Source organism: Uloborus diversus, unplaced genomic scaffold (genome assembly GCF_026930045.1).
Source record: "Uloborus diversus isolate 005 unplaced genomic scaffold, Udiv.v.3.1 scaffold_12, whole genome shotgun sequence".
In the NCBI taxonomy this organism is placed as follows: Eukaryota; Metazoa; Arthropoda; class Arachnida; order Araneae; family Uloboridae; genus Uloborus; species Uloborus diversus.
In genome coordinates, this window is record NW_026557876.1 from 4,146,873 (window position 1) to 4,162,372 (window position 15,500).

Here is a 15,500-nt window from a genome sequence, read left to right on the forward strand (position 1 = left end):
ATTTTAGTGGGGAAATGCCCTTGTTGAGTCTCCCAACTCGTTACAAATGTTCATATTTAACTCTTCACCTCTCTAGCTAAAAGTTCCAGAAAAGCAATTTTAGGCTACCGTTGGTGTTAGGAAAAGCTTTTTCTCATTACCCAGGTTTCTTTTAAAAAGTGGTTTGAATTTATTATTTTTTTTTAAAGCAAAATAAGACTTTTTCAAGAAAAACACCTTAGCCTTACTGTATAGATGAACTTTAACAGCAAAACTTCATCTAAATACAAATTTCCTCGTTACTAATTCCCATCATTTAAGAGTGATAAGAAATTAAAAGTAAAATAACGTTATACGCAATAAAAAATATCTTTGTGATTGCGATCGTGCACAATCGCTGTTGGGCGAAAAACATAATTTTTGAATTCAAGACCTCGAAATTCAAATGACGTTAAGTTGCAGGATCCCCCCCTCCCGCCGTAATGAAATTTATGATTTCTTTTTATGATGAAATACAAATGCGTGCAGCCCAAACAAGTCACTTTTAACATTTTGGATTGGGTTTAAAAAAAAAAAAAATTTGAAATATGTCTATTTTTAAAAAATGGATCGATCAACTCGTAGTTGTAGGGGACAGTCGACAGTGAAATCATATATGGGTGCGTCGTGACTGTCCTTTGAAAAATTTAAAGCGTGTAAATTAGTAGATACGGTTTAAAAATGCAGAGAAAAAGTTGAAGGTATTCTCTCCTTTTATGGAATAGTAAAAGGTTAAAATGTTTTTTCAGAATCCATGCATTAATTTAAAAAGTATATCCATGCTTTCTAATTCTTAGCTGGGAAAAGAAACCTGGTTAATTAAAGACAAACATTGTTCAAACATGAAACTCTGCAAAATTGAAAATATGTTCAATAAATTGTGCATAGGTAAGAGAAATGTTAATGAGACTATACATTTTGAAAAGTTCTCTCCCCCCTCCTCCCCCCCCCAAGGAAAAAAGAAAAGTTTAGGGAAGAATAACGTGAAAACAATTTCCCAGATCCGAAATCCCCCACCCCCTCCTTCAGTTTTACTATGTATACGTGCTTTCAATTTTTTAAATAATGGATATATTTTATTAATAGTGTCCCGCATGGGAAACTTCAATAGCAAAGAATCCTTCCTCGAGTCCCTCCTGGGATCTCCCGAGTCCACCAACGTCGTTTTCGAAAAGAGTTTGAAGATGACATTGAGAAGTCCTTGGCATACTACACGCGGATGCTGCAGTCTTATTTACTCCAAAAATTAATTTTAAGTAGTCCTTTGAAAGAAGAAAACTAAAAGAAGAAAACTAAAAGCGTTGTAGTCAAGCTGCTCGGTAAATTAAAAAAAACTTATTTTCGTCTGACGTAGGTTGCGTTCGACGAACCTCACCGGTCTACCGATAAAGAACCGACTACAAACCGCAACGTTCTATCATCTATCGGTTACCTCACCGGTTACCATTTTAAGCTGTTGATTAGTGGATTGAAGCATGTGATCATTAGCTGTCACGTGATAAACTAACCGGGCGCGCTACCGGTCGAGCTCGTCGAACGTAAGCTGCAAAACATGCATGGATCTTCAGACTAATCTAGAGAAATTAGTTATAATTGAGTAGTTATCTTCAAAATTGATTCAAATCAAAAGCTAGTCTTCAAAATATATGTTTTTTTTTTGTATTTATTGATAAAGTAAAGCTCTTTTAGGCTCCCTGAATTCATTTTACTTTTACAAGCCCCCTTTGCGTTAGATTCCTATTCCTATTCAGAGTCACAACTGACTACAACGTATTTATGTCGAGGACTGCATACTAAGTGCCTTGCCTCCTTGCATTAGATTGATAGCAGCCTTGTTATGTAACGGTTAGCTACAGCTCAACTCTCCTCACCTCTTATTGTGAGTTTTACCATAAGTACAGGCGTTGTGATTGTTTTGCCGCGTTCTTTTTGATATTTACTTCCTTAATTGTAATTTTTCGGAAAAAATTAGCACTTTATAATTTTTCAACGCTGCCAATGTAATAGCAAGGTATGCATGAGAGTGAGTATCTTGTCGTGGAATTGCTCATCGACAGTTTCGCTTGGAAGACAAAAAGCGCGTAAACTAAGCCTATCTTGAATTCACCGCTTTAATTCCTTTGTATTGCGTAGCACGGAATTGGATTTGATGTATCATTTGTAACGGATACTTATTTTGTGATAACTCGTGGAGTGCAAAAGAAGTAAGTCATTTCTGTTGCATATTTGCGCTGAAAGAAGGTTTATTTATATAATTTTTGTTGTTTGTATTGTGTGTAAGGCGGTGTGTCATTCTGGCACATTGTTGACTTTGTTTTGGATTGAAGTGACACAAGATTGTCAATGTAATGCATCATTAACGTTCAATCATCACTCATTATAGTTAATTGAAACCTTTATTGCAACTGTTGTTTCTTACTTTTCGTGTTCTTTTGAATACGAACAGCTTCTTTTTGAAATTGTTTATTGCTTTCTTGGCGCTTTTTTTTCGTCGCCAAATGCGATAAGTCGATCCGGCTTGCTTCAACGTGAAATAGTTTTCTCTTGAATTTGTTCGTAATTCCTGTTACATGTTTATACAATACATAGAAAAAGATTGATTAATGCAATTTCAATCGTTTTTTCCCGTAGTTTATTTCAAACGTTTCGTTATTTTTTGTATTTGAAAACATCAGGATTTTATAACCCTGTACAATTATCACTGAAATGACAAACTATTCGTACATATTTGAATTCAAATACGTTAATGGTTGTAACTTAGGATGTGAAGAGATAAATTCCGTTTTTTAGTTTACTTAAAATATAAAAAGTTGTTGTTTTGTGGAAACTGATAATTTTTTTTTCTACATGTGCATGCGATTTAGCATGTACCTCTTTGCTGAATCAAAAGTTCAATAATTTGCAACAGTAACTTCGGTTATGTTCAATATTTCTCACTTTAAAGAAAGAAATGTGTTACATACAGGGCCCAATACAGGCTGATTTTGCTACCGTTTTTCGGTACCTTCACAAAAATCTTGTTTTGAAATCGGTACTTTCACAAAAATCAAGTAATAAAATCAGTAATTTCACAAAAACATCCAAAATTTCACAAAAATTAGCATTTTAAAATGTAAAATTTGTTTCTCTGTTTAAAACAAAACTTACTCGTAAATAAAATTCTAAGCAGGTTTATATGAACAATCACTTAAATAGAAACCTTTTCGTAGTATTTTAACTCATTTTTAGCTGTTTCTCGCCTAAGTGTATTTATGCAATATTATCGCAATCTTTCAACACCTGTTTTGGGAAACCGTTTTTCTCATAATTTCCTATATTGTACACAGTATATAGCCTATTAAGCTGAAATTACGATGGTATTTTTCATACTTAGGTTTTTAGCTCCCCCTCCCCAAAAAACGAAATCTGTTAAAAATAATACTAAATGACATTTATACTTTTCAAACTAAAATTTCACTTGTTCTACTTCTCTTTTACAAAAATTAGGATGCCCCTAAAAGTTCACAAAAACAATGCTGATAAAAAAAGAAAACTTTGACAAAAATAGAATGATGCAATACTTTCAGAAAAATAGGTAGCGAGAAAAATATCCTGGATTGGCCCCTGTGTTTGTTCTAAACAGTTTTGATTCCATAAAGCGGCTAATTCAATGGAGCTGGATTTTATTTCTGTTTTTGACAATTTGATTCCTTAAAGCGGTTGATTCAATCAACCCGCGTATTTCCCATTTTAGTTGTTTGAAAGATGCCATCAGGGGTCATTTCAGGCTCAAATTGGGTCCGCTTTGTCTCAATAACTGCTTTCCTTTCGCAAAATTCTATGTCGTTAAAGTGGCCACTTTGAAATATTTGATATTTTAAAAATGATGCCTTTCATAAAGTTTCATTTGTAATAGTTCCCTCAGCACCTTTAAGCCCAATTGATTCACCTGAAAGCAAAACATCAGTGTAAGAAAAACCTCGAGCTTTCAAATCATTTTCGGCTAAGTTCTTTAGACCGAAGAGATTTTAGATTAGGTTTGTGACAGCTAAACATGCTGTTAGCAATATGACAGGATTTTTTTCACAAAGAAATGTATAAAAAAAAGGCTCAAGAAATTAGTTTTTTTTTTTCACAGAAAGGAAAACAGTTCACCATTGGCGATTCTCGAAAAAAATTTCCTGTATGTAACACTTAAGTTTTTTATGTTATTCAAGTAACTATTGATTAAATATTGGATTAACTTATGCTTTGATAGTATACCAGGAGTGATTGTGTTCCGGTATTTTACCGAATTTCCGGTGTTTTCGGACGTATTTCCGGTATTTTTATGTCCGAAAATACCGGAATTATGTTTTTTTTTTGTTATGCTTTTATCTCCCTACCTCCGCATTTTTTTAAAAATTATATAATACTCATCAAATATACCCGCAAGAGCCTTAAGATGGACGACTATCCCTTAAGATGGACAAATGTCAAGATAATTTTGTATAACACCAGCTCAAAAGTGACTTTGTAACCCATTAAAATTTTAATCAAATGTACACACACTGTTTTGACTCTGACTATTGAACTATTTAATACTATGGCATAGGTGCACTTAAGTAATAGGGGCCAAAGATTGCCCCCCCCCCCCCCCCCGTTCTCGCTTTGAAATTTTCAGGTATTTTTTGATGAACTCACAATCACCCCTGTAGTATACTAAAGCATGAGTATTATTCCCCAACAGCATTATTCTTTTAAGACTTTGGTTTAGCTTGGAAAATATAAAAAAAACTTTGTGTTACGCACTGGACATTTTTTTGAGAATCGCCCACCAAAAATTCTTCTTTTCACAAAATGCGGACCTAAAAATTGAAACCTGAATCACCCTTTATCATGGTGTTCTCCAGGGAGCGCCGATTAATTATATCAAATGTCGGGGAAAAGAAGCATTCCAGAAAGGTTTTTGTATTAATAATATTCACTAAGACTGAAAAATTCATTCTGCATAGCACATATAATTCTTTAACTGGAATAAAAATTAATTAAACAGGGTCTGCGCTAAGCATTCGCCCTATGTCAAATGCTGTAAATTCAGCGATAAAAACTCTGGCTTGACAAAAGTATTGGCGAACAGAAAATTCTCAAATAAAAAAAAAAAGATTTGATGTCTTATGCATTTTTATGAAGTGTTTATTAACCCAAGTGGTGCTGTATATTTAAAGTACAAGCACTTGCATTGTATATTTTATTACCTTGTTTTCTCATTGAAGTTTTCTTTAGAAAGAATTAAAAATTCAATTAAAATTGAGTCTTTCTTAGACTTTTGGCTAATTTGTTGTCTAGCAATTTGAAATCCTAGAATGAACCCTGAATAAATACCTTTCTGTAGAAAAGTGAAATCAAAAATACAGTAGAACCTCGATTATCCGAGCTTCGATTAACCGAGGTTTTTGTTAACCGAGCCGATTTTCAAAAAATAATGTAAATTTAAGAAAATGAGGAATTTTCAATTTGAAAATGTAAAAATATTTTCTGGAAATGTGTGTGTGTTTAATGCAACTTTCAATATTTAACTTGGAATTGTTAAAAAAAATTCTATTGACTTTTTAAAACGTACGGGAAGTTATTTTCCATTTTAGTTTCTTTAACTGTAAAACATTACTTTTTATCTGTCCATCTTTTATAAATACAGTTGGCTCTCTGTTTAACGACTTTCAAGGAACCACAAAAAAGCGTCCTTAAATAGAATGCTTTTAACACTAGAGTGGACCTTCTGGGACCGTGAAAAGCCATCGTTTAATAGAGAAAGTCGTTAAATAGAGCATCGTTAAACAGAGAGCTAACTGTATTCTATTGTATTTTTAATTAATACAAATTAGGGTCCTCACAAGTTTTTATATAAAGTTTCTATCAACCGAGAATTCCAGCATCCGAGGTTCCTGTGGTCCCAATTAGCTCAGATAATCAAGGTTCTACTGTAAAGATTTTTCTTGGTTGTCCCATGACCGTGAGTAATGAGTGAAAAGTGAGCTAATGAGTGAAACTCATAAGTTTACTTTTGTACTCGAAAAAGGCGTTCCTTGTTTCGCCAATACACATGATGCTGTTCAGCTTACAGATTGAAAGCAAGGCTTTGTTATAATACCACTACTTGTAACATCCCATCCAGAGACTGCAGTTTCGTCGTTTAAGGACCAATTGTGTCTGAGGACTCCTGATAGTGAGAAATTTACTGTATCTAGTTTGTTGGCACTTTCAGCTTTAATAAGATGACATCTGCACGTGACTCGGTTATTCACTATTACAGGCTGATGGGCCCGAACAAAGACAAAACTGCAGTCAGGAGTCTGTCCAGCATTTTTTACAGAGTCTATTTCTTTGCGAAAAATCAATTAATCTTGTGAAAACCAATTAGTTTTGTAAAAAATAAAATAATTTTGCAAAAAAATTTTTTTTCCTTTAAACAAAAATTTTAAAATTTTAAGATGGCGCAAACTGCATCATTGAAACTTTTACTAGGGTGTTTTCTGCTGAGAATATCATTCTTAAGAGTTTTCTTGTATTTGATGGAAGGGGGGGGGGAGAACCAGCAAACCCCCAGCATCGTTCTCCGGGAGGTGGCAGGGTTCGTACGCTCCTTCAAAACTCCTCCAATATTCCTTCACGTAGGAAATTGTTTTGAAGGGCCCTTCAAACTCCTTCATTTTGGTTTTAACTCCTTCAAAACCCCTTCTTTTTTAGTTCAAGACTACATAATCTTCCTCTATGACAGTAACTTATAGTACTTTGATCGACAACTAACTTCGTCAGAAGGGAGGTTTTAATGTAGTCATTTCATGCATTTATTTTTTTTTATATAGATGTCATTTACTAATTGATCATAGTTAAGTCATAAAAGTTGAAGGTGAAAATAGTATTAGATGATGAAGGAGTTTCATAAGTGAGGTAAAACAGGCTTAAATGGTGCTTGTTATTGATTATTGTTTTTTCTTCCACCACACTCTCAGCCAGGAAAAATCCGATTGTTTAATTGTTATTTAAATCTTTAAAACTACATAAGCAGATGTACTATATTACGTGGTTGTGTCAAAAAAATAATTGTTTAGTAAATAGCAATTATGATATTGTGAAAAGGGTCTTCCACAAGTGATGTCATGCCTTGAGGAGGAGACGGGTTCATTAAATTGTGACAAGGGGAAGAGAGAGAGAGTGACAAAATGTGACATCACACAGTTATTGTTTGTAGAAAGTATGACGTGTGTGTGTGACAAGAGAAGTAAAGTGAAGTGTGACACTAAGTGATAAAGGGAGAAGGGGGTCAATTGTCCTGAAAAAGTGTGACGTTATCTATAATGACAGCCCATTAGTACTCCTTCAAAACTCCTCCAAAACTCCTTCATTTTATTTCTGAAATTTAGTACGAACCCTGGGTGGGCGCGCCCCTTAAGGATAAATATGTACTATTCTACAAAAAGGAAATTTTTGTAGAAATGTTATGTGTCAATAGAAACAAAAAATGAATTTAAGCCAAGTGTTCAGCCTCCAACGTTTTGGCCTAAGACACTCCTAAGAGCTCAGAATTTCATTTAAAACTTATAAATTTCGTGATTTTTAATAAGGAAAAGATATTTTATCTCTTAACAAAGCGTACTAAACATTGAAAAAGGTTTTAAAATATTTTGCTTTACAAAAGTTAATTTGCCGAAAACTCTGACATAAGCCAACTCTGATTTATGACAGCCAACCAAATTCATGTAACATCCAATGTAACTGTTTTCAATTCTATTTGGGCGAACTGACTGATATTTTTGAAGCAAAATAATACATATTTTGTAGTATTCAACGCAAAATATACATTGTAAAAACAATCTGGAATGTATTTTAGGCTGAACTCAACGGTAAATAATTAACTCTCAAAATAGATGTTGGACGATTTAAAAAAAAAAAATTGTCTAAAGCATGGTAACTGACATACTTTTTTTTTAAATGTCAGTCAGTTACCATATTTTTAATAAATATTTAAAAATCATCCAAAATGCATTTTGGGATTTCAATTAACGTATACCATTGAATTCAGCTTAAAAAATACAATATTTCGGAGCGAAAGATTGTTTGCACAACTAATATTTTGCATTGAAGGTTACAAAATATGTATTGTTTTGCTTCAAAAATGTCAGCCAGTTACCCACACAGTGGCTGAAATTCCGGGGGGGGGGGGGGGGGCGGCACTTATTATGTTTCAGTTATTTATTTTATTTTTCAATTTAAGAACCAAAACTAGAAATTATTAAAAAAGCAGAAGTGTCAAAATTTTCGGATCATAATTGTTTTACTTTGTATATATGTGTTTATGAAAAATAATTTACATCTATATACTAACTAGACCTTAGTGATTTTGTTTAAATATGTCATATTATACCAGTGGGAGTGATCGGGGGGAGGGGGGAACTGCCCCCCACCTTTTTATGGTTCGTTTATTTATTTTCTTTTTCAATTTAGGAACCAAAACTAGAAATTATAAAAAAAACTGCAGAAGTGTCAAAATTTTCAGATTATAATTTTTTGTTTTACTTTGTATGTCTGTTTACGAAATATTATTTAGCACGAGCAGTCGCTTTCAGTTTATGTGTTCATTGTTTAGATATTAGTAAATCAATTGTTTTACTTAAGCAAGCCATTTAATGAGATTATTTCCAAGTGTTTGACATCTCAAAATTTTGTAAATAATGTAAGTAATTCATGTTTAAGTCTTTCTTTAGGAAAGATATTGTGACATAAGTTAAGCTGTTAGATTTCCATCAATTACCACTACCTGTACTGGATATCCTTTAATGTTTCACGTGAGGAAAACTGCTGGTAGTTTTACAGAAAAGCTTAATTTTTTTTAAAGTAAATATTTCGTGTATATTTCTGTTAATCTCTTCTCCTGAGTATTTTATCGAAAAACCTTTTGAGCTGTGCATTTTCAAACAAAACCTTTTTTTCATTTCAAAACCTGCCTCATAATGCTAGGTGTGACTGACGCTTTGACTAGTCAATTCTCTTGATTCAGTTTAAAAATGGTTATTTAACATTAAAAATTCATTTTTTTTTTCAATGTTCACTTGTTATTGTGTTCATAAATATAAATAATTTCAAGCATTTTTCTACAACAATATATTTATTTAAAGAAAGAAAAATAACTTATACACATTTCATAGAGTATAAATAAGAGAATTTAAATTTGATTATCAAGTGTCATTAAGCCAGGAATATACAACCTTTTTGAGGAAGCGGACCACATACACTGGTTATGTGATGGATGATGCTTCGATAGAATCTGTTACAACCTAAAAAAGAAATCAAGGCATTTGTTAAAATCAAAAATTAAGTGTGTTTAGCCATGTATTTAGCAGGGTTGGGTTTTTTGCCGGCAAAGAGGTATTTTTGCCGGGACAATGGAAAAAACCATGGCAAAATTGGAAAAAACGGCAAAAACCTAATTGCAAATAAAATAGCATTATAGTGTTAATCAAGAAATAGTGACAATATAATATAAATAATGCACTTTAATATTTTAGTTATGTCTCTCCATGTTACTTCTAATTTATAAGGTGAAAAATAAATAAAAAACAAATGTTGGGATTGCAAAACTTAAGATTTTAAATGTTTGCTAAAACATTTTTTTCAGAATGAGCCTACTTTTATTTATTTTATTTTATAGTTGCATCTTAATTAAGTATACTTTATATAGATATTTAGTATTCTGTAAAAAATGCTATAATAAACAAGCTAATTACATTTTCATTAATTATTTGTCTTAGATGTTAACTGAAATTTTATGTTAATGTTTAAAATTTTAAAAGTAAAAATGCTCCATAACTTTAAAAGTAAGTTAAACCTTATTTTTTTTTAAACTATAAAAATAATTGAATTAAAATTTTATCAAAATCTTTTTATGCTTTTACTCTTATATAAAAAGGAAAAAAACTGTCCGTAAGTTGTTAACACAAAACCTATTTTTGCCGGGCGGTAAAAATCGTAGTTTTTTCCATGTTTTTTCCCGCTCCCGGCAAAAACTTGCCAACCCTGGTATTTAGACGTAATATGTATAACTGTAGCAATTTTTATCCCCATAAATGGTAATCATTTAATGGATAATTAAGTTTGCCAAAAAAATTTTTTTTTTGAAAATAAACTAGAGACGTACCGAGTGCTCGGTACTCAGCCAAATTTTGATCAGATTCTCGGCCAATACCGAGCAGTTGTAAAACATTGAATATTGTTCAAGACAGATTTTACAATCAATAAAAAATTGCAAGCAAATAATATACTGCAATCATTTACAATTTAAATTTTGAAAATAATGAAGTTTCAATTGAGAATTTATTTTAATGTCTCTAAAGTTAATGAAAAAATTTTATAAAAAATGGGGCCCAAAAAGTTGGTATAGAAAATATGAAATTTTTATATTATTGAATGGATTTTTGCTACAAACAAAAATTATTTATAAGAAATATAAAAATGTGCAGGAACACACTGCAGATACTGGTTTTGGCATTGTGCCTTTTTCAAAGCACAAAATGTGAACTTATGGATTTATTTTTTTGTGCTTTTAATGTTTTATTAGCTTTTAAAAATTATTTATGTTTGGTGGACTAGAACTATAATAGATTGATATAATTTATGTTAATTCTATCATACCTTTTATTTACTTGTTTAATTTTAAAAGTAAATTTTAACTTTTTGTAAAATGTTTGACATAAACAAAATCTTTTAAATTAAGTGTAATAAAATTTCAGCTGGAGTTTTGTTTTAAAAATTATTATATGGACATAGAGGTCTATACTACTATTCCAATGAGTTCAAATTTTATCATGTGTGTGTTGGTGGTTCTTGAAAAATAATTGGTACTCGGCGACTCGGTACCTCTCTAAAACTAACAGCTTTGATTAGTCATTATAAGTTTTTTTTTAACTAAGCAGTCTTCTATTTATATCAGGGTTGGCTTTCTGCCGGCAGAAACTAGTTTTTGCCATACCAGTGGCAGAAACTGGTTATAACCGGTAAAAACTGGCAGAAACTGGCAAAAACTAGAAAATATCTTTAATAACTCAAGTAATTAGTAAATGATATTTGTTTAAGTAAACTAAAAAATTAAACATCATTTCATCATTTAATAAAATAAAATCCCATGCTAGTGCCCTTGATTTTGTTCAGAAAGGGAACTTTCCAATTGCAAAGGTGTGTAGTATTTGGATTAATTTAATAAAGGATAAAAAATCATACAGGGGTGCTTAGGAAACAGGCAGCTTTTCAAAACAAATTGGCCCCATTTCTCAAAACTTAATTTTCCAGTCAAATTTTTACCACAACCCCAGTTACTACATGGTAGACCAGTTATACAATAGATGAAAGTTTCACGAATATTGCTTGCTCCTTGATTCATTGCCTACTACCTCTTCTGTTTTAAGAATATTCTAAAATTTCTCATTTGTGCGTAGTAAATTGAGAACCTGTTTAGATTTTTGAAACCACCTTTTCTAAGAGGCAATTGCAGGGTCCAAACAATGTAACATTTGATTTTGAATTGTGATAGATAATTTTGTAATAAAATTACAGTACTTTGGTTAACAATTAATTATTTTTTCCATGCATTTTCAGTTGTATACCAAGAATTAATTTTTTATTTTGTGAGTTTTTTCCAGTTTCTGCCGCAAAGTGGCAGAAAGTGGTTTTTGCCATGCCGGTTTTAACCGGTTTCTATCAGTGGTTTTAACCGCCTCGGCAGAAACTTGCCAACCCTGATTTATTTCTTAAAAATCTTGTTGATATTGTTTTTTGTTACATTTAGCATTATAACCCCCCTACTAATTGTAATTTTTATTTTATTTTTCAGCTCAAGATGTTTTTAGAAAATAAAATGGTAGATGACAGGATCTCTAGGGCGATCGATAACGACCATACTGCAGCGATGAAAGCTCCTGGTGATAGCAAAAAACATATGCGTAAGAAAGGTTAGTTACACAAGACTTAATTAAAACACTAGCTGCGTTGCATGGTAGAGGTGCGACATCGATGTTAGAAATTAAAACATCGATGGTACTGATGCATCGATGTTTCCAAACATCGATCTTTTTATCAATGTATAACAAACATTTTTGAATATACTACACTAATTTAAGCAATACAAAAGAATACGTACCCGACGAGTATACTAAAAATACTGAACATGAAATCATGAATATAAATTAATAAGAATAATTTCGCAACACCTTGGTATTATAGTAGGACAAAAATTGATAGTATATAAGACAAGCACCGATTAGTATACACTAGTTATAGTAAAAAGGAAATATTTGAAACTGAATGAAACTAAAAGTAAATTTACATCAAGAAAGAATCTAAGAAAAAATGTATCATTGCACTTACCGTCAGTTGAATGATGAGAAAAGGTCGTGCTAATTATTTTAAAAATACAAAATTGATTCGAACAATTATTTTTAAGAGCAAGAAATGTGTGCTGTACTGTTAGTTAATAATTAAAGAAAGTAATAGGGGGACGACTTGTTGGGGGAAATCGATAAGTAACCCTGTACATTGGTGTTGACAGTTTGGAGAAAAAAAAGTTGTTTACTTTGTCCCCCAGAAGCGCATTTCTCTTTTCGCAGACTATCCCACCAGTCAGAAAAACATCTTTCCGATCAAACAGAAGTTACCACCACTATCAAATATTTTAAAGCAACTTTTACCAGCTCTGAATTTTTAAAGTTATAATTTTCACCGTAGTAACGTATAGGATTTTCTTTTAATTTAAGAACTGGAGCCTTGAAATAGACTGCAAGTTCTGGCACCAGACAACCAATGTCAGGTTCTTCCAATAGCTTTGACCTCTTCCTCACTCTCTAGTTAATCTTCTACTATCTTGTAGTGATTTGGACAGCAGCCAAAAAAATCTCTTTTGAAACAATTATTAGAATTTTATTTGCTCACCCATATGCAAAATGGCAACAGGAAAGAAATAAAAATTCCTGGATAATGCAATGTTAATTAACGTTTTATTTGCCATGTAAACGGTTCCTCGAAAAAATCAGGATATATATCCGATATTTATTTTTTCAACTATGGTATTTTCAATAAATAAATGGTATTAGATTAATGGTGATCATTTTTTATTTTAAATGATCAACAAGAAATATTCTGTATTTGTATTATGTATTAACTAAGCTATCATAAATATAGTATGTTTATATAGTATCTGATACAATGATGTTTTTCTGTAATATTACAAGGAACACATACGTTAATTAGTAGTAGTATGTAATTGATTTTTCCAGAGCATATGAATACAAATCTTAACATCCGATATTACAGCCAATATCAATATAAGTTACGCGTAATAATTGCACCATCATTCATATAAAAATACTATTTAAAGTACATAAATTTTTACATGAAATATATATATAGACATAAATAATGAAAGAAACAGCTTTAGGTCTATATATTATAGCAATAATATAAGAAACTGAGCAACAATGATTTGAGATGCAGTTACTAAATTCAAAGGTTTTAGTTTGTGCTGATTGAAAATATCGGATATATATCAAAATATCCAATATACATTTGGCTCTCCAGGGGCTGTCCAGGATTTTTCACAGGGTCCGTTTTTTGTGAAAAATTAAATAATTTTGTGAAAAATGAATGAATTTTGTGAAAAATCAAATAATTTCGGGAAAAAAAAGATTTTTTTTTTTTGTTTTAAAACGAAATTTTATAATTTAGAGATGGCACAAACTGCATCAATTAAACTTAAAGTTGAGTGTTTTCCTCTTCTATGTCGAGAATATCATTCTGGAGTGTTTTTCTGATATTTGGCGGGGGGGGGGGGGGGGCATTGCTCTCTCAAGTATCAATATTTATCTACCATTCTATATTATGTTAAATTATACTACAAATATTTCTGTTCAGTATTTAAAATAATTGTAACAAAAAAATAAATAAATAAAATTCAGAATAAGGTTCAGCATTTAACTTTGTGACCCAAGACACACTTAAAAAGCACAGAATTTCGTTTAAAACTTATAAATTCTGTGGTTTTAACTAGAGACGTACCGAGTACTCGGTAACTACTCGGTACTCGGCCTATTCGGCCAATATGCCGAGTACTCGGTACTCGGCCAAATTTTGATCAGATACTCGGCCAATACCGAGTAGTTGCAAAAAATTGAATACATTACAATTTACAAAAAAGCTCAAGCATATATAATTTTCTGCAACCATTTACAATTCAAATTTAAATTTTGAGAATAATGAAGTTTGAAATACTTCAATGAAATAAATCTTGGTTCGAATGTCTCGAAAGTTAATAAAACTTTTTTGTTGAAAATTGTGCAAATATGGAATTTTTGCTACAAACTAAAATTAGTTATAAGATATATAAAAATACCTTAGCTTTAAAAATAAAAGGAAATAAAACAACGTTAGAAGCACAGTGCAGGATCACTGCAGACACGTGTTTTGGCGTTACGAGGAATTTCTTTTTCAATGCACAAAATGTGAGCTCGTTGATTTAAAGGCATCCAGCAAAAGTCGAATTTTTTGTCGTATGCCTTTAGTCTTTAGTTCACATGTTATGCACTGAAAAGACGATCCTTGTAACACAGAAAAACTGTCTGCAATGTTCCTGCGCATTGGTTTTTTTGCTTTTAAAAATTATTTATGTTTAGCGAACTAGACCTATAATGAATAAATTTGTATAATTTGTTTTAATTCCAACTTGATAAGTCATACCTTTTATTTATTCATTTTTAATTTAAAAAACATTATTTTTGCAAAATTTTGTAGTTAAATTTCAGCAGGAATTTAGTTTAAAAACTATTATATGGACAAGGAGGTCTATACTACTATTTCAATAAGTTCAAAATTCATCGGTGTGTGTCGGTGGTCCTTCTATCAGCATAATTGGTACTGGGAAACTCGGCCGAGTAGTGAAAGGCCGAGTTACTCGGTACTCGGCTACTCGGCCACAAAGTGCTACTCGGTACGTCTCTAGTTTTAACAAAAATAAAAAGTTATTTTAATTGTTTACCTCTTAACAAAGCGTAATTAACATCAAAAAATCGAAAAATCGGATTCCGATAGCGGATGCAAAGAGATCGCAGTTCTCAAAGTGAAGGCCTCAAAATTATAAAAACGACTTGTAAAAGAAATATTTTTGATAAAATTATTTTAAAATTGCATTTTAGAGTCCTATGATAAACATTTCATTAACATCTGTGGACACAGTTGAAGCAAAAAAAATTAATAAAATAAACCATCTATTCAGCATTTTAATTTTTGACTCATAACAGAAAATGGAATTTTGCTTTAAAAACTTGAAATGAGAGTTCTAACAGAAATAAAGAGACTTTTCATTTATTTGCATCCTAATAAAGCGAAGTTAGCTCGAAAAAAGAACAAAATATGATTCTCATATCGGATGTTGAAAGATTGCATTTTTTAAAATGTAGACATCTAAAGAAAAAAAAACGGTAATT

The 15,500-nt window shown here is 31.6% G+C and overlaps 1 protein-coding gene across 1 annotated transcript in view; it reads left to right on the forward strand.

Annotated features, from left to right (window-relative positions):
- Positions 1-1,909: 1,909 nt before the first annotated feature.
- Positions 1,910-15,500, forward strand: part of LOC129232364 (zinc finger protein 189-like) — a 34,608-nt gene continuing 21,017 nt past the window's right edge. The window contains exons 1-2 of the mRNA XM_054866516.1: positions 1,910-2,222; positions 11,861-11,978. Of these exons, the coding sequence (XP_054722491.1) occupies positions 11,867-11,978 (112 nt within the window). The 5' untranslated portion in view covers positions 1,910-2,222; positions 11,861-11,866. The remainder of the gene's footprint in view (positions 2,223-11,860; positions 11,979-15,500) is intronic.